At 42.9% G+C, this 23,423-nt stretch overlaps 1 protein-coding gene across 2 annotated transcripts in view; it reads left to right on the forward strand.

The window, feature by feature from the left end:
• PTPN1 (protein tyrosine phosphatase non-receptor type 1) overlaps window positions 1-23,423 on the forward strand; it is an 81,248-nt gene that overhangs the window by 44,811 nt on the left and 13,014 nt on the right. For both annotated transcript variants that reach the window (XM_033153538.1, XM_033153537.1), the window contains exons 2-4: window positions 15,680-15,770; window positions 17,963-18,063; window positions 22,628-22,726. In XM_033153538.1, the coding sequence (XP_033009429.1) occupies window positions 15,680-15,770; window positions 17,963-18,063; window positions 22,628-22,726 (291 nt within the window). The remainder of the gene's footprint in view (window positions 1-15,679; window positions 15,771-17,962; window positions 18,064-22,627; window positions 22,727-23,423) is intronic.

The raw sequence follows: 23,423 nt of genomic DNA on the forward strand, positions 1-23,423 counted from the left end.
CCTGTTAAGGGTTTTCTGCCAGCTGATTAGGGCTTTCTTGGTGCTGCTCTTGTTCTGCAGTGGCTTCTGAAGGAAGGCTGGTTGGATGGCCACTCCATTACTTGGCGCCTTACTTGTGCACCTTACAGTGCTTTTATTTACTTGGGTAAAATTAGAATTGGCCCAATAGGTGACATGAGGGTTGTACCCAGTCCAGCTGCCTGTTTAATTTTCCTTTTGCAATTGTTACGCACTGCCTGGAGTCGAAACAAAATAGGAAATTCTTTCCAGTAGCACCTTAGAGACCAACTGAGTTTGTTCTTGGTATGAGCTTTCGTGTGCATGCACACGAAAGCTCATACCAAGAACAAACTCAGTTGGTCTCTAAGGTGCTACTGGAAAGAATTTCCTATTTTGTTTCGACTATGGCACACCAACACGGCTACCCACCTGTAACTGCCTGGAGTGTTCTCGTTACAGAAATGTGATTTAGTGAACTTTTAATTTTCATTTGATCTAGATATATATTTCATCTGTGCAGCGATAAGTATGAAACGTGTCAGCTGTCCTTGGTGCGAAACAGGCAGCATTCCTCGTGCTCGGATACTCTTCGTTTGCAGAAGCTTATACTGGCGGGTGGAAGAATATGATCTGTGAAAGAGACAATTGTCCTGCTCTCTCATCTTAACAGTTTCACAGACTCCTTTGTTAATAGACAGTTGCAGTCCAGCTGCCTTCGCTTCTACAGACATAACATTAATCTCCGTTTGACATGCCCCGCATTTCATGATGCTGCTCGGTGTGGTTGTCTGAAAACTTTAGCAGTGCTGCAAATGATTCCTTCTCAAAGGTACAAGCTAACTGGCAGATTTCAGAGAGGAGTTTCCCGCAGCCCTGTCTACCAATGCCAAGGGTTAAAGCTTTGTTCTTCTGCAGACAATGCACGAGCTCTGCCCCTGAGCTGTGACCTTAATGGTGATTGTGGAAAAAGCTGCCTTGAGCTAAAGTACTAGTCTTATATTCTGCTTCTATGCATGCCAACAAGCATGTTTAATGTCTTATGCCACACAGGCTACCCATGCTGGCTTTGATTAGGATGCTAATATTAGATACTTGCCAGAAAATTGTGTGTGTGTGTCTGTAAATGTTCTGGTTTCCTTTTTGAATAAGTAAAAGGGGGATTAACATGATGGCACTCGCTTGAAATTAACCAGTCACAGCATCAAACACATGGTGTTTCTCCCCACCCCCACCCCACCCCAATTGCTCCCTGCCTGTCCTGATAATGGTTTGACTGTTTTGGCTCTTCCTCTTACCATTTGGCTACTTTGTAACTTTTAACAATTGGTCCATGAGTTTCCTTGTTTGCCTCATCCCTCCTCCTCCTTTTTTTCATTTTATGCTGTGTCTCTTGGATTGTAAACCTTAGGGCAAGCCTGTAAGCCACTTTGGAAGGCTTCTCAGCTTAGGAGTGGAGTTATAAATACAATTATGTGGCCGAATTATACCTGACCACACAAGACCTATATTAATAGTCATGTAATAGAACCCAAAGGTTCTATTGAAACATGCCTCTGTTCTTTGCTATTGATGCCTTACCAAATTGTCAACTTCATTGGGATACAAAGGGAAGCTTTTATTGTTATTAAAAAATTTTATTTAAAAAAAATAGTCAGTTGATTTTCTTCAGTGTTCTGCCGCAGTTGTCCGCTGAAACTGTTGCATTTGGCTTTGTATTGGAAGGGTTTTTAGCACCGTGCAAGAGTACAGTGTGTGTGACAAGAGAATGGTTATTTTGTAGGTACGCAATTCTAAAACGGCTGCAGATCTCTGCATCCAGAAATTTTAATAGCTTTTATGGCACAAATTGCATAAATAAAATGTTGAAGCAATTCCTTGTTATCCCTCTCTTTTATTCCCCTCCCACTCCCCTGTCAAATGCTGTGTTCTTTCTTGGACAGCAGTTTCAAACATTTTTAAAATCAAGCTTTTCTTACTAGGACGTAGCCAACTTTCGGAATCCTTGGATACTTCTTCCCTCTCGGCTTTTCAATTTATCTGCATATATAATCGTGTGCGTAGAACGGAATGCAAGAATCTGCATCAGTTTTTGGGAACTTGATGCTCATTCCCTTCTAAATCCCATAGTACCGTTATCTGCACTTAGTGAGCAATCCTATGCACAAGACAAGCTGTCATAGAATCATAAGAGTTGGAAGGGATCCCAAGGGTCATCTAGTCCAACCCCCGGCATAGAGCATGCCGGTGTAAGTTAAGCTGGTGTAAAATTACACCATATCCACCCCCTGTTCGGTAGTGGGGCTGCTGCTCTGCCTAAGCCCTGGCAGTGGGAAAGCAAGCCTTAAAAATGGTGTCCAATGCTGGGTTGCCAGGTCACATTACTGAGCTGAATGGGTTTAGGATTCAGCCTAAATCTCACGCTTAGTCATGCCCCTGGAATACCCCTTTTGGAGAAGTTGCCCCACCCTTGGCACCGTGAGTGTCAGCTGAGCCAGCCCCAAAAAAAGAAACCCAACCAGCATACAAATCATTGTTTATCTGACTCAACAACACGCACACACATGCACACACAGACAGAGAAACCACAGTGCAACCAACTGAACACAACCAACCAAGCTCTGGTGCCCGCAATCTCTCTCAATGCCAACAAATATCTATATCTATCTATCTATATGTATATATATGACCTACCTGCCTGACGCTGACACAAAACCCCAACATAATCATTGCGCGATGGAACAAAGGATTGTTGTCCTCCCCCCATCTCTCTTCTCCCCCACCACATAATGTCTATGACAGGCTTCCTCAAACTCCCCTCCAGATGTTTTGAGACTACAATTCCCATCATCCTTGACCACTGGTCCTGCTAGCTAGGGATCATGGGAGTTGTAGGCCAAAAACATCTGGAGGGCCGAGGTTGAGGAAGCCCAGTCTATGACCACAGTGTTTCATGCCGAATGTAAACTAACTATGGATTGAAAGTGTACAATGTGTACTTTTCTTTGGTTTTGTTGTTGTTTCACAAAAAAAAATGTTTAATAAAAACTAATTAAACACAAAACCTTGGCTGAGCTGGGGTTGGGCACTTAATGCCAGGAATCAGCCAGCTGAACCAGAGATCTGCAGAGATCCTAAGCTGCTCATCCCAGCGGATATCGCCATAGGATTAGTCTTTAAGTCTATTAGTCCTGAAGGCGTCATAATACTATCTGTGGTTATGTTTTCTGCAGCAGAATAACACTGCTGCCTCCTAGGAATTTGTTAGTGGAGAAGGAGAAACTCTAGAGCAGGGTTTCCCAAACTCTTCACCTGTGTTTTTTTTAGACTACAACTCCCATCATCCCTAGCTAGCTGGACAAGTGGTCAGGGATGATGGGAATTGCAGTCCAAAAACAGCTGGAGACCCGTGTGTGGATGTGACATAACTCTAGAGCAGGGTTTCCCAAACTTGGGTCTCCAGCTGTTTTTGGTCTACAATTCCCATCATCCCTGACCACTCGTTCAGCTAGCTAGGCATGATGGGAGTTGTGGTCTAAAAAAAACAGATGAAGAAAGACCCAAGTTTGGGAAACCCTGCTCTAGAGCTATGTCACACCCACACCATACATTTAGGTTGTATCACTTCTCCCAAAGTATCCTAGGAACTGTAGTTTGCTCCTCCAAGAGCTATAATTCCCAGCATGCTTTAAAACTACGGTTCCCAGGATTCTTTAGGGGAAACCATATTCTTTAAATATATTGTGTGTAGGCGACTTGATTCTGGAAGGAGAAACCCTTAAACCATGGGTGGGGGGCCCTCCTCACCCAGAGGGCCACATTTTCTCATGGGCAGCTTTCCAGGGGCCACAGGCTGCTGGCTGGGGTGGGGTTGGAGGCCAGATGCCAAAGCGAGCAGAGCAAACAGATGTGATGTTCACCTTCGTACCATAGGCTACATTTCAGCCACACTGGTGTTTCCTCCCCTTTCCCTGGCTCTTCAGTCTCAAAAGTTGAACTTGTGCAGACTTGCCCGAGGCTATCTGAATTCAGGCAGCCTTGCCTGAGGATATATTTCTTGAGACTTGAGGAGTCAAATGGAGCCAGGGGTTCTCAGATACACGCTAGAGCTGGGCTGTAACCGTATAGACATAAATTTGAACAGGCAGTTTCAGCTCTGGTTCTGGACTTCATTAGTCTATCTGGAGCTGAACTGAATAGTTGAATTAGTTATTTAATCTTGATGCTATAACGAGCTGATAGTGTTGTTGTTGTTTTTTTTTTTTTCCTGGCACGGGTTTCTGCTTGATGTTGCAAATAGCAACACATGCAGTTTTCATTTGCAAAAAAAATATTTTAGTCCTTTTTGTGTGAGTGACTTGGGAATTTTAGTTACATTGACTTAGAGATATCCTGTGTTCCCCTCTCCACCTCCATCGCATACTTTCTGAGCTGTGTTCTGGGGAAGGGCAGGGGTGTGGAGTGAAGGCAGATAACAATCAGCGGGGTGTGTTAGCATTTTTTTATTTATTTAACAAAAAGCCCTCTCCGTTTTGAAAAGGAAAGGGTTTTAATGGGAATTAATTGAATACAGACAAGTTAAACTTGTGCACAAAATTGATTCTAACAAGCACATCGTTCAGTGACAGTTCCCCCTCCCTCATAATTGGAGAATGGTACAAATAATCTGATTTTGTAAACTCGAGGCAGAGAAGAACAATTTGTGGCTTTCCATATGTTGTTGGACTTCAACTCTCATCAACCCTGACCATTTGCTATGCTGGCTGGGACTGATGGCGGTGTTAGAAGCTCAAGATATATAAGCTAGGCGCCAAATGTCTCCTTAAACCAGGGTTACAGTCACCAGAACAGAATGCGTAGCCATTTGGGGGGCCGGGCAGTTTGAAATTCATACTTTTCTACAGCTTTTTGGTTCCTGAAATCCATTCTGGTTGTGCGGATAAAATATAACAGGTAGAATTCTACAGGATGTGTTGCCGGGGTGTGAAAACAGCCAAGATCCAAGGATTCCCCAGGCATGCACCTCCAGATGGTGCTATTCTGGCGCTCAGGCATCTTCACTGGGTCGCAAGCGGCTGATTCGTTCGTTCAGTTGTGTCCAACTCTTCGTGACCCCATGGACCAGAGCACGCCAGGCACGCCTATCCTTCACTGCCTAAATGGCTGATAGTTGGGTGCAAAAAAAAACCCCAGACCACTGGCTACAATGCTTGTTTCTCTGCTTGGGTGATGGGGTAAGCCCATAGTCGGAGGAGTAATGCTTCTGAATCCCAGTTGCTGGGACCCAATAGGAGCGGAGTGTGCTGTTGAGCTGGGATCCTGCTGATGGGCTTTCCCACAGGCATCTGGTTAGCCTCTCTGAGAACAGGATGCTGGACTGGATGGGCCAGTGGCCTGATCCAGCAGATCAGCAGAAGCAGCTGCATGAACGTGCGGGAGAGTTTGTTAAATCTCTCACTGGTTAAGCCAAGAGTTGATTGTCCAAACATGGACTTAGTGTTGCCAGTTTCCCCCCCTCTGTCGCTCTTCCTGCCTGCTCGCATCTGACTTGTAAGCGCTTAGAAGGACTGGTGGGGTTGAGCGTCTAAGATGTTGTTTCTTCACTTTTCTTTCATCACCCCTGGGTGTTTTGGAATGTCCTAACGAAGAGTTTGTTCTTGTTCTTTCAAGACCACCGCCGTTCTCAACCTTCCCCATTCAGCTGAAGTTGAGAAATCCCTTGAAATGTAAGGTTTTCGTAACAAAAGATGTGAGATCCGAACCGTTTTGTGTTTTCAAAAAGGTACATGTAAAGCCAAATGAGCCAGAATATATGTGTTGCTGTTTAAATAAAGCCCGGGCCCTTGACCAACAAATGAAAATTGAGGAGTTTTTGTAATGGCGGCCCCTGAACGGAAATATAGCTGTTGTCGGGGTAGTTTGGGTCTGGGAGCAATTCACACATTTAGATGCCATTTCTGTAATTTGAATTGTACGTATTACCATGGTAGACAACAAACACCTAACGGTGGGTCGTGTTTTGATTATTTTGTGGCATTCGTTCATAGCTAATCACAGTGGTATGCGCCGTTGTGGATGATGATTCATTGGGCAAAATTTGGTTAAACTGTAGGAGTGAACATGTTTAGAGATCTGTAAACCAACTTCAGCAAGCTAATATTCTCTCTTCCATTCACCTATCAGCTTTTCTTAACTGTAACTTAAGAGGCAACAGTGGTGAGCTTTCCTAAGAGAACAGAACTAAACTTTAGTTAGCAACCACCACCCCACACAGATTTGACACAGGGATACAACCCCCGCCCCACAAAAAAACCCACACCTTTCTGTTATACATGCATTTCATTAATCTCGTAATCCCTCTAGAGCAAGCGTGTCCAACAGGTAGATTGTGATCTACTGGTAGATCACGGGGCGTTCCTGGTAGATCCTGGTTGATCTCTGGCCCCTCAGCAATCTCCTTACAAAAAAGCAAAAAAAAAAAAAAAAAAAAAAACCCACCAACTTTGGCTTCCTAAAAAAAAAAAAGCTCCACAACTTTGGGTAGATCACTGCCAGTCTTTTTACGACAATGGGTAGATCACTGCCAGTTTTTATACTCTGAGTAGATCGCGGACTGTTGGGAGTTGGACGTCCCTGCTCTAGAGGAAGCCCAGATATATGTCTTCCACACCAAACCTGGTTATCCTTTGTTCCTGAGGGCTAGAACAAATAGGACAATAATTACATAATTAGTAGTTGCAGCGGCAGATAGGCTGGATGGAGTGCCTTCCCACTATTGCTGCTTGCTGCTGTGTGTGTTTAAATAAACACACCATGGTCAGTCAAAGAATCATAGAATTGTAGAGTTCAGCTCTACAAAAGGGACCCCAAGGGTCATTTAGTCCAATCCCCTGCAATGCAGGGAACCTGTGCGCAAGGTGGGGCTCGAACCCATGGCCCTGGGCTTAAGAATCTCATGCTCTACCAACTGAGCTATCCCAGCAAGTTGCATGATTATTGCTGTGCATGGTTTGATTCTAAGTCTGCACTGGAAAAGGGAGTGGTGGTGTAGTGGTTAGAGTTCTGGACTAGGCCCTGGGAGATCAGGGTTCAAATCCCCACTCAGCCACCAGTCACTGCCTCTCATCCTAACCTACCTCACAGAGTATCTTGCACAGAGCCAGTTCATATTGCCATTACTATCTGTCTTGATCTCCAAGGTCTCTTTCTCAGCCCCTTCACATGAGATCCTTTCAAGCTGAAGATGCCAGGGACCAAGCAAAGCACGAGCTTTTTGTTGAACAATGGCCATTGTTTGCTGGAGTAGATTTCTTCTCTTCAGCTTGCAGCCGGAATTAGGAAGCGTGATAGCTTTTGTTCTATCTGATTACTTCGTGTCTCTGTGCTCTGACCAGCTTTTGTGTCCTTTTGTTTCTCTGTGTTTGCGCAGTAGAGAATCTATTGTGATTACCTTGGTATTTGGGGGCAGTCTTCCATGTCAGCCAAAAGAACGTGTGCTAGTTGTGGGAATGATGGCACTAAGAAGCCAAGTAGGCACATTTTAGTTTATTCATCTGAAATAATGTGTAGGCTGCTCTTCATCATAGTGATCCCAATGTGGGGTGCAACCATAAAAATACCAGTAACACCATACCATAAAAGCAATAAAACACATTTAAAACAGCAAGCTCTACACCGCTAGAGCAAGCTACGAAACTCCTGTATGACTAAAACTAGTAGTAGTATCTTATTCAGAGATACAGTACTGTGTATTACAGAAGGCAGTTGAATTGCATGTGCACACAGATGTTTGGAATGGTTCCTTTGCCTGTGCTTGTTTATTGTGTGCATTAACTTGCATTTACAAGGGTTGGTCAGAATATTTGAAGTCTGATTGATTGATTGATTGATTTAAGCATCTTTTGTTTGCATCCCAAAAGTTGGGCGGTGAAGAACAATATATTACCATTTCAAACGAACAATAATGCCGTATTATTTTATTAAAACTCGACAGTCGTATACACCTTATCTCCAGCCTCCTGAAGCTGCCTAAAATAAGATTTGCAAAGCTTCCAGGCAATGCTCATGTGGCTTTGGAAAGTTCCCAGCACTGGGCCATTTCACAATGAGAAGGGCAGGGGTGCTGACAACCTGTCTGTGTGCCCTTACCGTCATAAGCTGGCAAAGATGGCAGACTTGAGGATGAGCACTGACTTCTCCGGTTTCAACATGGTGTGATGACCAGGGAAGGAGCAAAGGCTTCTGCATTAACCTCTTTCCAAGTGCTGACATGATTTAATGGTTCTGCCTAGTTTGCATACTGAGGGTTGTGTGTTTCTGCACTTAGGGCTGCTGAATGTGGTCCCTGAATGGCTGCTCACATTAATTCGCATGCTTGCGTCAAATTACTTCTCTAGGACTTGAAGCAGCAAGGGGCTTTCTAGGAATGCCACATTGCAAGGGTACCCTTGTAGGGGTAAAGTCACAGTTGCTTGTTTACTTTCCCTGCCGTGTTAGCAAGTAGTGCTGTGTAGTCAAGCAAATGTCAAGCAGTGTGATAAAATAATTGCAAGAATCAAAACTCTCGGTATCCATTGTTCATGGTAAGAGTTTATCTCTCTTTCTCTCCTAAGAACTTCACACAAAACTTTATCTGATCGGCAGTCTTGCTAATCATGTGCTTGTGTGGATGTTTGTTGGTGTGGTGGTGGTGGTGGGGAGAGTTAGCACCTTCTCCTGCTTGCCAAATAATTATTTCATTCTGACTACTTCCTAGGGTTAAAGGTTATTGTGTGATTTCACACACCCTCCCCTCCCCTGGCTGCAATTTCACCACTTTAGACAGTATTTTTACCTGAATATTTGCCGTTATTGTTGCCATTTCAGTACCTTAATTCATTTATATTTTTGTTGCTGCTGAGCTAGTTCGGGTTCTTTGCTAGATCGTTTAAACGAATTGTGACTTTGTGTCACAATTAGTCTCAGTAATTTTAGTGCAATGGATTGTTATGAATTAAGTGCTGTGTTGATACTTGCCCTTGGTTTTGATTTATCATTTTTTGTAATGAACAGAATCATTAAGTGGCAACATCTATTGTCTGTTGCAACCCCACTTCGAGTGCAGTAATTGCAGAAAAGGTGTACATTAAATAAGCTTGACTTCACTACCTTCTAGTGCTTTATGATTTATGTCCTCTCCCTTTGCCATATTAAGAAAAAGTTTGTGACAACCTATGAGTGGGTGGTACCGCCTGTGTTAACATTTAGCACTAAACCATGGTTTGTCCGACAAACCATGAGTTATCCCATAGACAAGCCATGGCTTGTTTCTGCAAAGCTTCATTTGCTTTCCAGCTGTTCTTGCCTCGTGTAGCACCTAGAGTTGCCTTGCCAAGCAAGGCTTTCTGTTTGGACAGAACACCAAGTCACGGTTCATAAGCTAACAGCAAAAGCTGGCCTCAAGTTGTGGTCTGTTTGCAGAAAGCAAACCATGGTTAATCTGCAGGGCTGGGTTTGCTCATCATGACTTAGTGTTGTATGGGCTTTTTTTTTTCATAAAGAAAACTTTTAAAGATAGCTTCATATTGGGAAATATTTGGAGGGGCAGAGGTTCCCAAGTAGAAGATGCAACAAAGCTGTAGCAGAACAGTCCAAATAATGGTTTTCCTTGTTCTGTGCAGGTATATTCTTTCACAGATCCAGGTTAATTAGCAAGCAACATTGTTTCTACTTTTTCCTCTGCAGAGCTTTTTTTATTTTAAAGGGATTTAAATTCCACGATGAGTTAGAAACATAGGTCTCTTTTCAGTTTTAAAGAGCTCTGCAACATGCAGCCCATGGATAACATTGGCTGAATGTTGCAATGCTTGCATTAAGTGGTTTGATGGAAATAACTGCTACGTTGGTGCAGCAGGGGTCAGCAAACTTTTTCAGCAGGGGGCCAGTCCACTGTCCCTCAGACCTTGTGGGAGGCCGGACTCTATTTTGGAAAAAAATAATAATGAACAAATTGCTATGCCCCACAAATAACCCAGAGATGCATTTTAAATAAGAGCACACACTCTACTCATGTAAAAACACACTGATTCCTGGAGCATCCACGGGCCGGATTGAGAATGTGATTGGGCCGGATCTGGCCCCCAGGCCTTAGTTTGCCTACCCATGGTGCAGGGATTCCTGGCACTCGCCTCTTTACTTTGGTGTTGCAGTTGCTTCTCTCGGCCACCTTGCAATTTTCAAGCACCTACTTGTGGCCGCTCCCTGCTTTGAGTCTGCGGTGATACTGTATACTGCTTCCCTCTTTTTCACCCCCTGCCAGAAAGTGGGTGGCTGTGTTAATAATGCACGAGCATTCATGGACAGCTCTGTATGAAGCATTCTGAATGAAATATACAATCTTTACAGCTATATAGGCATAGGATATTTTCAAATCCTGTGGTCTGGAAATAGTTGGGAGTCTCATGATCAGATGGACTTAATAAAAACGGTGTCTAGCCAACAAAATAAAATAAAATAAAGGCTCTAACATCATTGCTCGATCCAGGAGCATTGCCACCTGAACTGCCAGAGAAATATAATCATTTTATAAAACCCAAACTATCGGGCATTCCATCTTGTTGGGAGTTCATTTACAATTAGTGTTCCCTTTTATACAGGAGGCCATGACCACCAAAACACTACAGGGTCCCTGTTTGTGTTCCTCCTCATATGGCTGACTAGTATGACAGGTACAAGAGGCAGAGTCTTTTCGGTGATGTCCCCATATCTAAGGAACTCCTTTCCTGAGAGGTACAATTAGCTCACTCACTGATTTCATCTCAGAGGGCCCTGAATAAGTTTTTGTATCAGTCTGCTTTTAATTAAAGAGTGTAGGTGGACATTTTGGTTCCTGTGTGTTGTTTGCAGTCGTTGTAGTTTAGGGTTTTAGATCTTACAACGAGGATGGTTGGCTTGAAATGAAATGAAATAGATTTGATGTTCTTTCTGGGGGGTTTTAATTGTGAATCTTGATAATTGTGTTTAAATGTATTCAGTTAAAACGCTTTGATTATGTTTATCATATTTGGAGAGGTATTTATACTTCTAAAGACTACTTTTAAGTCTCCTCCAGAAATAGAAGTGACATTTATATCCCACCGATTTCCCCCAGGAGCTCAACGTGGCGCGTGTGGTCCTCCCCATTTCATCCTCACGACAACCCTGTGAGGTAGGTTAGCCTGAGAGACCGACTGGCCCCAGTGTCAATCATCCAGCTTCATGGCCCAGTGGAGATTTGAACACTGAATCTCCCAGATTCTGATAGATGCAAATGACTGAGTCTGCTCATCTTCTACATAATCCGTTCAGTGGTTTAATGCAAAAGAACAGAGGAGATGGAAGTGAACACCGCAGGGCGCCGTGGGAGGAGCAATTTCCAAACAGAACAACCCATTTTAACGCCATTATACTTTGTACAATACCTAATCATTTCATGAGGATTTGGTATAGCGGCTCTAGCAAGAAAAAGTCGTGCCTGTTCCCCTTAGGTTCATGTAGACCAGGGATGACTCCTCACCCTCATGTGTAGCTTTAATCAGGTTTCTTATTCATGAAAGAAACGGGAAGCTATTCAGTTGAGATTTTCTGGAAAGGTGGGGGATAGTTATCTGTCACCTCCTTCCCGCCCCCATTCACAAGCTGCACTTTGCTGCCATGTCTGGTTTTCCCCCTGAACGATTCAAGCACATTAGATTATTGTGACTCATGCTTAAAGCACATTAAGTATTTAACATTGGAAATCTTGTGTTGGTTGAGGTTCTTCCTCTCGAGTTGGGTTTTGTTTTGTTTTTTTGCTACTTGAGGTTTACTCAAAATGCCACTGTTTCCAGTGGGAGTAAGTGGTGAACCTGCACCTGGGCTGCTTCAGACTGCAAGTGGGGGCTTGTAGTGTTTCGGAAATCAAAATCAAAATGAAAAATCCATCCGCGGGGGGCAGAACTAGGCTACGTTTCCCCTGGCATTCAGTTTTCAACGTGATATATATTCCTCTATGACGGAGCACTCAATCATGTGAGACCCCCCCCCCCACCTGAAGACTTGGGAGTGGTACTACCCAGACAAAAGGTTGCTACTTCATCGAGCCCTCAGCTCTATTTTTGTTCCCTGCACGTCATCTGCATTCAGTTACATCAGTGTCTGCTTATCTCAGATCTCTCTTAACAGCATGATTCTGTGATGTTTGACCGCTGCAACTTTTACAGTAGGGCTGAAGAAGTATTCCGACAGGGAGGGATATTGGACAGCGAACAAGTGCCTACACTCTGCACTAAAACATTTGCACCGCAGTAAACCAAATCCACTCTGGCGGGAAGGTAAACGGCGTTTCTGTGCGCTGCTCTGGTTCGCCGGAAGCAGTTTAGTCATGCTGGCCACATGACCCAGAAGCTGTCTGTGGACAAACGCCGGCTCCCTCAGCCTATAGAGTGAGATGAACGCTGTAAGTTTTGTCCTTGATACTCTGCACAGCAGGAGTGGGGAATCTCAGGCCGGGGAGCCAAATGTGTACACACACACAGAGAGAGAGAGAGAGAGAGAGAATACTCTTTTCAATCTGGCTTTCAGGACTCCCCCTATAAGCCACCCTCACTCCTCAGCAACACTGTCTCTTCCCAGGCCACAATTCTCACCATTTTCTTTCTGGTTGCGCTGGGATGCCTTATTTAACCCTGATAATGCATCTTGCTTCTCTGGATGGAGGTTGCAGGTGTGTGTCCACTGTACAGAGGTAATACAGAGGTAATCTGTTGCTACACATACGTCTGTGTCTCGCCATACCCGCTGCTACAGTGTGCCCCCTCTCTCCCGGCTTCTAGCCTGGCACTATAACCACTAGGCCACCACAGTCTTAACCTTGTCTTCTGGGCAATTCACAGGCATAAAAATGATAAAATGCAGTTAAAATGAGTAGACTATGTGGTGCCCTCCAGATGTTATTGGGAGAAAAAAGAGTCTTCGCCAGGTTCCAGGACAACAATAAAGAAGGAGGCAAGAATCTCCGGGGAGGGAATTCCACAGCCAGGTTGGTGCCTGCACCAAGATGGCAGTTTCTGTAGTGGCCACCCGCCTCACTTCACCTGGTGGGGGCACCTGGAGTAGGGCTTTCTCCATACTTGAATCAAGAAGGTTTTTTTTATCACAGTAAAAGTGTATCTAGAAGAAGCAATGAATCATCCTGCATGCTCTGTATAAATGTCGGTCATGCTCATTCTTGGAAGGAAGTGAGTTGATGCCAATCTGTCTCTTGAGATCTCTCGGAAAGCACATTCATTCCACAGCCTCCTCCCCTTTCACTGATGTCAGAATACATGCACGGGCTTTCTTTCAGTCTCACTGTGGGGGGGGGGGGGTTCCAGCTCCCCAAGGGTGCAGAAGTTGGCCATTTGTGACTAGAACTTTGCTTAATGAGCTCAGTGCCATTGAGATGTCTCATAAGAACACAAGAACAGAAAACTCAACGTACGGTTTTGGTTCCCCTGCCTGTCACAAAGGGTGTAGCTAGATGTCCTTCTCAAGAGGAACAGAAGTAGTTTCACCTCTCAAAGCATCTGTACCAACAGTACCCAGATGAAGTATTTTATTGCAGAAGTTGATGCAGAAGTAGACCATTGTGGTTGGGGACAAAGACAGGTGTGGCTCCATAGGCATCCGTATGGCTGGGGAATTGGAAATTCCATGTTCTGGTTTTTGTTTCATTTTGCAGTATTTATGGGCTACCTTGTTTTAAAAAAAAAAAGTTCAGGAGCCAAAACATACGAGTGCCAAGGCGTTTGGCTTTTAAGGTACGACTGTAGAACGCTGTGGGATCCCAGAGTATAAATGTTGAGGAGTCAAGCAGAAATCCCATCTTCTTGAGTCAGCCATCCAGGTATGAGTGGAGCAGCTGAAAAGCAGGATCCCCCCAAGACCCAACATGATCAGCCTCTCTAAAAACATACTATAGCTGGTGGCATGAAAAGCCACAGAGAAGTCCAGGAGAATAACAGTGTTGTACCGCCCATGTCTCTCGTCCAGCGGAGTAGACAAATGAGTTTTTCTTCCAAAAATAGATCTAGAAACAGATCTATAAATCTGGAAGTCTAGAAGTTGACTGGCTGCTCTGCATCCAGGAAGGGAATGTTAGCCTCCATTGGACATCTGTTCACATCTTCTGGGCCCAAGGAAAGTTTCTTCAGAAGCAATTGCACCATAGTCTCTTTAGTTCAGCGATAGTTCTAACACTGGAGGACTTATTCTACCATGTGCTGGGAAATGTTATAAAAAGTCATAATACACTCGGAATGCAAGAGGGTTTACAAGGCCACTTGCAAGTTTAGTACTTGGCAGAACTGTGTATATTCTGCCAGGGGTGTGTGTGTGTGTGTGTGTGTTCCTGGAAAAAAACAAGGGAAAAAACACAATTTCACTAGGATCTGGCACTAACTCTCTATTATGTCTAAATTGAGTACAGAAAACAAAGTGAACTTGCATGGTGTTCATGTAAGTCTTATATTTATTTAGTTAACAAAATAAATATAAAAAATGGCTTCACTCCAAGCCTAGTCAAAAATGATGCGTTTGGCCCAGCATCTTGTTTAATTTTCTTGGATGACCATTTAAGCTGAGCTTTACTGTTCATTTTGCATGTGCAAGGAAGATCCCTCTCCTGGAATTTCTTAAGTTTTCTTGTTTTTTCATACTGCTTCAAGTTAAAACCCAGCAATTTGCATTTCAGTTTCTGAAATATACCAGGTCTCCCATACAGTGGTACCTCTGGTTACGTACTTAATTCGTTCTTAACCTGAAACTGTTCTTAACCTGAAGCACCACTTTAGCTAATGGGAACTCCCGCTGCTGCTGCGCCGCCAGAGCACGATTTCTGTTCTCGTCCTGAAGCAAAGTTCTTAACCTGAAGCGTTATTTCTGGGTTAGCGGACTCTGTAACCTGAAGCGTATGTAACCCGAGGTACCACTGTATTTTTCTAATGCTGTGTGTTTCCTGTACCAAGTCCCTGTCATTTTTTAAAAATGGTCCATTTATTTAATATTCTTAATCCACACTTCATTGCTACATATTGCAATCCAATTTGAGACAGGTTTGGTTTTATAATAAGGCAACACAAAAATCTTTTAAGTTCGTCGCTTCTAAACTGTACCGCTGACTTGGTGCACAGAACACACCGCATACAAAGGATTCTTTTGACATCTATGGCTCCAGCCCATGGCGCTGATGACTCAAGAAAACTTGGGTTCTTATCTTAACCAGACACGTGCAGCCCCTTAGCTATTAATACGTATTTACGAAATGGTGGCATGTAGGATACCAAAGGACAAATGTGTTCTGGCAGAGATATCCATGCCTAGCTACTTATTTTGCAATTAATGCAAGACCCACTGTTGGTAATTTTGGTCTGGAAGTGAAATTCTGCTTTCTCCTGTATGTCACACAAATGAAATCTGGCAAATAACATAGTCTCTATCCTAAAATCCTTACTGTGCAAAATCGTTTTCCACAAAACAGAATCAAGCACTGTGATAAGCCATCAGCTTTCAGTGTTTGTTTTTTTCCTGAACCCACCAAAAGAAGAAAATAATAATAATAATAATAATAATAATAATAATAATAATAATAATGTACAGTGAACTAGATTTGCAGCACAACTAAATTTCTAAATTTATTTCCTTCTAGGACATAAGGCATGAAGCCAGTGACTTTCCATGTAAAGTGGCCAAACTCCCCAGAAACAAAAATCGCAACAGATACAGAGATGTCAGCCCATGTAAGTACTGTATTCCTCTCAATTCATTCAATGAGTCTTTACAAAAGGGTGGAGTAGTGCAGAGGCAATGCCAAACAATTCAAGGTAAAACTATTGTTTCCAGTGTATGTGCAAAGCAGAGAAATTCGCAACTGGGACAAGCAAAGATGGTGTCCCGTTTGTCCAAAGCTGCAGAGAACTTGCAGTATGTCCACCTTGCTTCTCTCCCCCCTACCTTTCAAATGCCCAGCTTTCTCTACATGCCGGTGATTAACGTTGCTAGGGTTCAACCTTGGAATGGCGTTTTCCAATATCAGACCTTCGTCCTGGAATGCCTGCAGTAGTTGTAATAAAGAGAAGTGCCTGTGAGCTTGTGAAGGTTGCCTTTTCTTTTCCCCGTTGAGTACGCTCAGCCTGTTTCCATGCACTAAGCAAAGGCTTCCAGAATGAATTGGTGGGCTTGGGTTCCGAGGCAAGCAATGAGCACAGACACTTGGCTTTTTAGAAGTTAAGTGAAGAACTGCCGTTGCTCAGTCTCTCTCGTTTTTAATGGCTAGTTTAAAAGCTGAGTGATTTCCTGTTTAATCCCATAAAAACGCTTTGCCGGAGCCAAGCAAATGCCTTCTCGCCCAGCATTCTGTTTCGCAGAGTAACTAACCAGTGCCTGCAGGATGCCCACAAACACTGGAAGCATACAGAAGCACCATCTTGCTGTTCTACCCCAGCAACTGGTCTTAAGAGGAATCTTGCATCTAGACCTGGCTGTACCATGAATAGCCTTGTCCTATGTGAATTTGTCTAATCCTCCTTTAGAGCCATCTAAGCTAGTGGCTGCCGCCACAATTCATAGCAGTGAATTCCATTTGTAACCCACTCTTCTCAAGAAAGCTCGGGACCACGTGCATTGGGCTATCTCAATTCATCATTGCAGCAACTCTATGGGGCCTGTTTGGCTAAGAGGCATGTACAGGTGAAACTCGAAAAATTAGAATATTGTGGAAAAGTCCATTTATGTAAGCAATTGTTTTCATTAGCTACTGGAGTGTAACATATGAGATAGTCTCATGACATGCAAAGCGAGATATGTCAAGCCTTTGCTTGTTATAATTGTGATGATAGTGGCGTGCAGCTGATGAAAACCCCAAAGTTGAGATTGTTAATTTGGGGTTCTCATCAGCTGTACGTCATAATCATCACAGTTATAACAAATAAAGGCTTGACATATCTCGCTTTGCATGTCATGAGTATCTCATATATTAGTTTCACCTTTTAAGTTGAATTACTGAAAGAAATGAACCTTTCCACGATATTCTAATTTTTCGAGTTTCACCTGTAAGTGGGGATTTGCAATTAAGTCTCCCCGGTCCAAATCCAAGATCGTCTCCATGTTGACTGTACTGGCTCTCAAACAAGCTGTGGTGAACTTTTCTAGCTGTTCAACTCCCAAGTGTGTCATAATGACCACCTGTATCTCATGAGGATTTTTTTTTTAAGTCATGTGCATTCAGTCACAGATCTCCTATCTACATTAATGTTGAAGATACGGTATCGCCATATACTGGAAAATCTCTACCATCACTTAATAGACTAAAAATCAGCTGAGTCTTCCAGGAAAACTCAATAGAAGCTATAATGTTGCACACAATTTTGCTTACTGATCAGTTTTAGGGGTTCTTTTTGTGGTAACCACCATTGATTTTTGTTTGTTTTAGATGAAACGGCTTCCAGTCAGTTTGGTTTTCCTGTAAAATGTAGGGATTCTTCTATATCTGGGTTGGCTAAATAGAGCAAACTTCAGATCTTTTGAAATGAAGTGCAGTTACTGTCAAAGTGGCTTGACTATTGATAATAGCTGGGTGAAACATTAATTGAATAAAAGATATGCAGCAGTGCAGGTGAAGGATTATGTTTTGGAATTATTGAGATTCCGATCTCTTCTGAAAATATGTGACAGCTAAAAAAAAGCTTTGAAAAATAAGCATACAGCTAACAACTTAGTTTGCACGTCATGTTAACCCATAGTTGTTGTTAGTAACACATCTTATTAAGCATCAGTCACACACTCTTTTCAGAAGAGTTCTTGAGAATCATATATAATGGGTGCTGTTCCATACTTCATTATTTTGAAATGAAAGGTGTTAGCCCTTCTGCTTCGCACAAAATGAATAACACACAGGTCTTCAACAGTGATTTTCTTACCTTGCATTCTACAGTTGACCACAGTCGAATTAAGCTGCAGCAGGATGATAATGACTATATCAATGCCAGTTTGATAAAAATGGAAGAGGCGCACAGGAGCTACATCCTCACACAGGTAAGTGCTTGAGAGAGGAGGAAGGATGGAGAACCCATTTCATAGTCTTCCTTACCTCTCTTTCAGCCTTTGAATCTTAAAAACCCATAGCTTGTGTGTGGCATGAGAGAGAATTGGTTAAAGGCATTAGTTTTCCCTGTTGTACAACATTTCACTGCTGTAGAAATTGTGGGAATGATTAGGAACGTGTATGAGGATATATTGTCAGATATATCCTATCCCAGCTTGTGTTAGCAATCTCCAAACTTAGCAGAGTTTCATTCCCTTTAAAACACACACAGCAGATGTGCTTGCACAGGCTTGCTAAAGCCTAAAATAATACATATATATTCCTGGTATAATTCCCCTATGTCCCTCTTAAAAGACTGCACATGACACAATGTATCTTAAATGAATAAAAAGAGTTTACTCACATACTTCCTGAGTTACACAGCGTTTCTCAGAAGGCAGGCTTGCTCAGTAAAAGTATTTACATGTGGTTGCTACTTCCATAGGGAAAAGTAGCTCCCTTTGTTCTCTTGGCTGAGAGCCAGGAGAACATGCTTGTTGCTCTTTGGATAGACGAGGAGAAAGTGGTGACTGGTTTTGGGATCTTGTTCCCAGGTGAGACCACACCTACTTCTGGTCACAGAGGAAGTTAACTCAGTCCAGGTAGCAGGAAGTTATGCCTGGAGGACTGAGTTACCTTCATGTCCACTCTAGCAATGTTGTGTTTTGACTGCTCTGTGTCTACATCCCACAGAAATGCCCACAAGAGAAGTTTGCCCTAGATAACCTTTTCCTTCATGAATTAGTCTAATCCTATTTTAAAGCCATCAAGAGTTGGGGGCCACCCCATCCCTTCCTGATGTTTTGGGACAACTCCCATGATCCCTAGCTAACAGGACCAGTGGCCAGGGATGATGAGAATTGTAGTCCCAAAACATTTGGAGGGCCGAGTTTGCCTATACCTGTTCTATAGTGTTAACTATGCACCGTGTGAAGAATTGCTTTCTTCACATATGAGAACTGGGGAAATTCAGTAGAGTGACAATCTAGAAAAGAGGGCCTACCAATGTTTTGTTAATGCTGGACCCTGAAGTACTTACCGACATGAAATACGACTTCCAAAGACCTGGGATCCCCTTTGGAAGAATGTATTTATAAGGCCTGCTTCTGTTTGTATTACACGGCTTCATTATGTGCAATAAGAATGAAAAAAAGTATATAAATTCTTATACACAAAGGATTTTTCTTTTTGTCACTTGTATACCTAGAATTATGAATTGCAGATTATGATTTAAGCATTCTGAAATCCATTCAAGTTAAACAAGGGATTGCTCCTTCAGCATCTCTTACTGCATAATATATCCATGCTTTTGTGATCTAAGTAACTTTGATGCTGCCAAGTCAAGTCCTCCCTCCTCCTAGTGTAACAGTGGGTTGTCTATGTAAAAGGCCGTGGAGCTGCTGTTTTGTTTATTCTTCTTCAGTGACTCTGAAAAATAGATCTCCTTAGAGAGGAGGCATGGGTAATTTCCAGCAGAGCTTTGCATCCCTTCTTGACTCCTCCCAGCTTTATGTCTTTGTTGTTACTGAACCAGGATCATTTGCTCCCCAAAGCAGAGTGCAGGAAGCTGTGCGCCCAGTCCCCTTCCTGTTGATGGTCGGTTTTGTCATCAGTCGTGTCCTTTTCTCTTTCTGAAGCTGTTTCCTTTGATAGAATCTTCACTCTGCCTCCTCCCTCTCTCATTGGCCCAGGCACTTTAAATTACTCCAAGCCTTTTCCATTGATTTGTTTGGGCTCGATCCATCTTGGTTTCTCGTGTCTGTCTGTCTCAGTTTTGTTACGAGGAGTCACGAGAAACACCAATGCTGACTCGAGAAATTCCCCACGGACAAGTTGAAGAGCCTTTCTTTAGCTTTAGATCTTATTAAAACAAAGGGTGGTGGCACCCGACTAGGAACATCTGTAAGGAATAGTAACCTCTATTCAAGAATTTTACAAATTAATAATGCACACTCAGTGTTCGAAACTCCCATTGTTCTAGGCGCATTTTGCAACAGGGGATTTCATTAGCGCAAGCAGTTTCTGAGCTCTGGGCGCAGTATTGCACCTAAGATTCCAGTTTAAAACTGCAGAGTAGAAGGAAAGGAGGACCTTTTTCTGCCTCTCCACTTCCAGCTACTCTCTGAAGACTGGAGAAGAGACCCTCTTAATAATATTAGGGGGGTTGAGCAGGGGAAGGACTAGACCATGTGAAAAATGAACACAAGATTTTAGCTGCAGTTCATTCATTTTCAGCTTTGTATTCTTGTTATAAAAAAGTTCGCCTAGACATTCCCTTGTTGTGCCCAAAACCTAGGTTTGAGGTGCCATTTAGCTCCTGGCTTTCATATCTCAATTTCTAACACTGTGCACACTCCACAAATAGTGATGATAATGTGGCTGAACTGACAGAATCTGTAAAGTATCAAGTCTCCAGGTGCCTGTGTTGTGCATCGAGAATGTCTTTTCAATTTACTTTGGTCCTTCCATGTGTAGGTGTCCTAAATAATGATCATATCACATAGGGTGCATTCACCCTACTCCACAGCATAGAAAATTGAGGGCAAAGTCTCACCCATATAGAAAAAGAGTAACGTGAAATGAGACCTACAAGGCTCAAGGTGTTGTACCAGTGCCGGATTTACGTATAAGCTAAACAAGGTATAGCTTAGGACCCCACTCTCTTGGGGCCCCCCCAAAAAAAAATTAAAGGGAAAAAAACTGGATGTACATTTCCAAAATATAAGATAAATTCCTGCTCACTGGAAGGACAGATCCTGAAGTTGAGGCTCCAGTATTTTGGCCACCTCATGAGAAGAGAAGACTCCCTAGAAAAGACCCTGATGTTGGGAAAGATGGAGGGCACAACGAGAAGGGGACGATAGAGGATGAAATGGTTGGACAGTGTTCTCAAAGCTACTAACATGAGTTTGGCCAAACTGCGGGAGGCAGTGAAAGATAGGCGTGCCTGGCGTGCTCTGGTGCATGGGGTCACGAAGAGTCAGACACGACTGAACGACTATACAACAACAACAACAAAGATAAAAAACAGATTTTAAAAAGCCTACATACAGCAAAAGTGGCAAATGGGTTTAGATACTATTAGGTCCATAAATTACCATATAGCATATATTCAACACAAAAAAACCAGTGACAATTTGTTGTTGACAAAGAACAGCTGGACATATAAAGGGCCTCATTACCTTCAGTAGCTTAGGGCCTCATCAAACCTTAATCCGGCCCTGTGTCCAACAAACACAGTATTCTAGTGTGGTTTCTTTAGTAAACAAGGTGGCAAAGTGCCATCTAAATTTAACGAATATTTGCATAAACTGCTCCTGGGCAACCAGTCTCCCTATTGAGCCGGGGCAAATACAGTATCGCGGAGTCAAGCAAACAGGCAACATCTGCTCAAGGGTACAAGCCAGAGTCTGGGTTCAAGGATGCATTGTTGAGGGTGCCTCAGAGGCAAAATGCTGTGGGTGGGCAGAGATGTGCATGAGACAGAGGAAATGCAAGGATGAGAAGTTAAATGTGGTGTGACCACATTCATAGTGGTGAAGCCGCCCTTCGTTTGCTCTGAGCATCTCCCCATAAGCTTTGTAATACTTAAGGCTCAATCATGTACCCATGTGCAGCTACTCAGAAGAAGTTAAGGGACTAGGAAGTCTTTGTTCCTGACCTCCTATACTTGGATAGACCGGGTAGTCCAAATCCCTTTGGCTCCCAATTCCTAGCAATATATATTCTGGATTATTTACTTTAATAGCAACAGGATATGGAATGCATTCGGGTGATATTAAATGCCAGTTGTGGGCTAATAGAATTGACTTCTAGCCACTCGGCCATCTGTCATTTTCTTTTTCAAGGGGCTAGTTCACCACACTTGCAAGCGTTGTGAGTGCAGGGTTCCCATTTTGGGCCATCCTGATATCCTTAGTAAGTCTTTTGTAGATACATTTTAATACATTGGACATCATGGGGTTGATATGTGAGGGACTTGTGGGAAAGGAAGAACCTTTGACCTGGAAGAGAGGTTACTTTGAAAGTGGATCGGGTAAACATCTAGCAGGAATAGTAAACTCTTCCTGACCTTGCGTGTCAATGCTATGCCAAGACTTTTCATGAAATGATAAAGATGGCTGAATTTCCTAGCAGTTGGCTTTTATTGTCTCTCGTTTCTGTGAATTGTAAGTTCCATTGATTGAACAAACGTCTTAAATTTATCATGCAGAGTGGCGTTTTCATTTTTTTCCTCGACAAGCTTTCTTAGAACTGTTCTTCACTGTTCCTATCTAGCAAATAATGAAATAAGGACATGGTTCTCTCTATCTATAAAACTTTCAAGTTCTGCATCCTTAAAGATTAATATTTGGCAACTTCACAATATGAAGGGGGGCGGAAATCACTTAAAACTTCACATTTTATGTATCTGAAAAGAGGAGCCACTCCCTGTGTTGAGTTTAGAAATAGAGAATTGTTGCTAGGCTGCTGTTCTCTGAACTTGTACCACATTAAGGCTTTGTATCTTTGCAGGGGCCTCTGCCAAATACTTGTGGTCACTTTTGGGAGATGATTTGGGAACAGAAAAGCCGTGGCGTTGTCATGCTCAACAGAGTGATGGAAAAGGGATCAGTAAGTAACTAAATCATCCCCCCCCCTTAACTGTTTGTTTTGAGATCCTGAGCACATGGGGCATGCACAATTTAAAAACCTGATGAAAATGGCCCTGTAGAGAGAGAAAATGCAATAATGCACATGCCTGAAGTGAAGAAAAATAAGTATTGGTTAAACAACGTAGAAATATAATGGAATCTACTATGTTCCGAACCAATTGTGCACTATGAGTGCAATATATGACCAGGCTGCAATGATTTATTTATTTTTTACTTTGCTCCTTTGCAGTATCTGCATTTGGGTGTAATGAGGGGGCTGAGCATATTTACTTATTTGTATTTCATTTCTCTCTCAGTCCCAAGTTAGTTCATAGAGATGTGGTAGCCAGTCTAGCACTGAGCTTCACCAGGAGAACGAGTTGCATGGACTTTTTATTCCGTATCCCAATCTTTTTGGTAGTTCTTTTATTGTTGGGCCATGTGAAAAGGTGTGAAAAATTCTTGGGACATTCCTCAGTTATTACTATTTTCAATTCAGGTGTTTTTGTGCATCAGCAGAGCCCTCATCATGTAGTTAACCAGGGTCAGTGATGTCATTGCATTCACCTTGTGATCCCTGAATGGCTGGGATCACACAGTGAAGAAGTCCGTTCAGGATTTTAAAAGTGGCTCTGAAGCAGCAGTGTATTGATGACTGCAAAACAGGTATGACAAAA

The sequence above is a fragment of the Lacerta agilis genome, chromosome 6 (assembly GCF_009819535.1).
Source record: "Lacerta agilis isolate rLacAgi1 chromosome 6, rLacAgi1.pri, whole genome shotgun sequence".
Lineage (NCBI taxonomy): Eukaryota > Metazoa > Chordata > Lepidosauria > Squamata > Lacertidae > Lacerta > Lacerta agilis.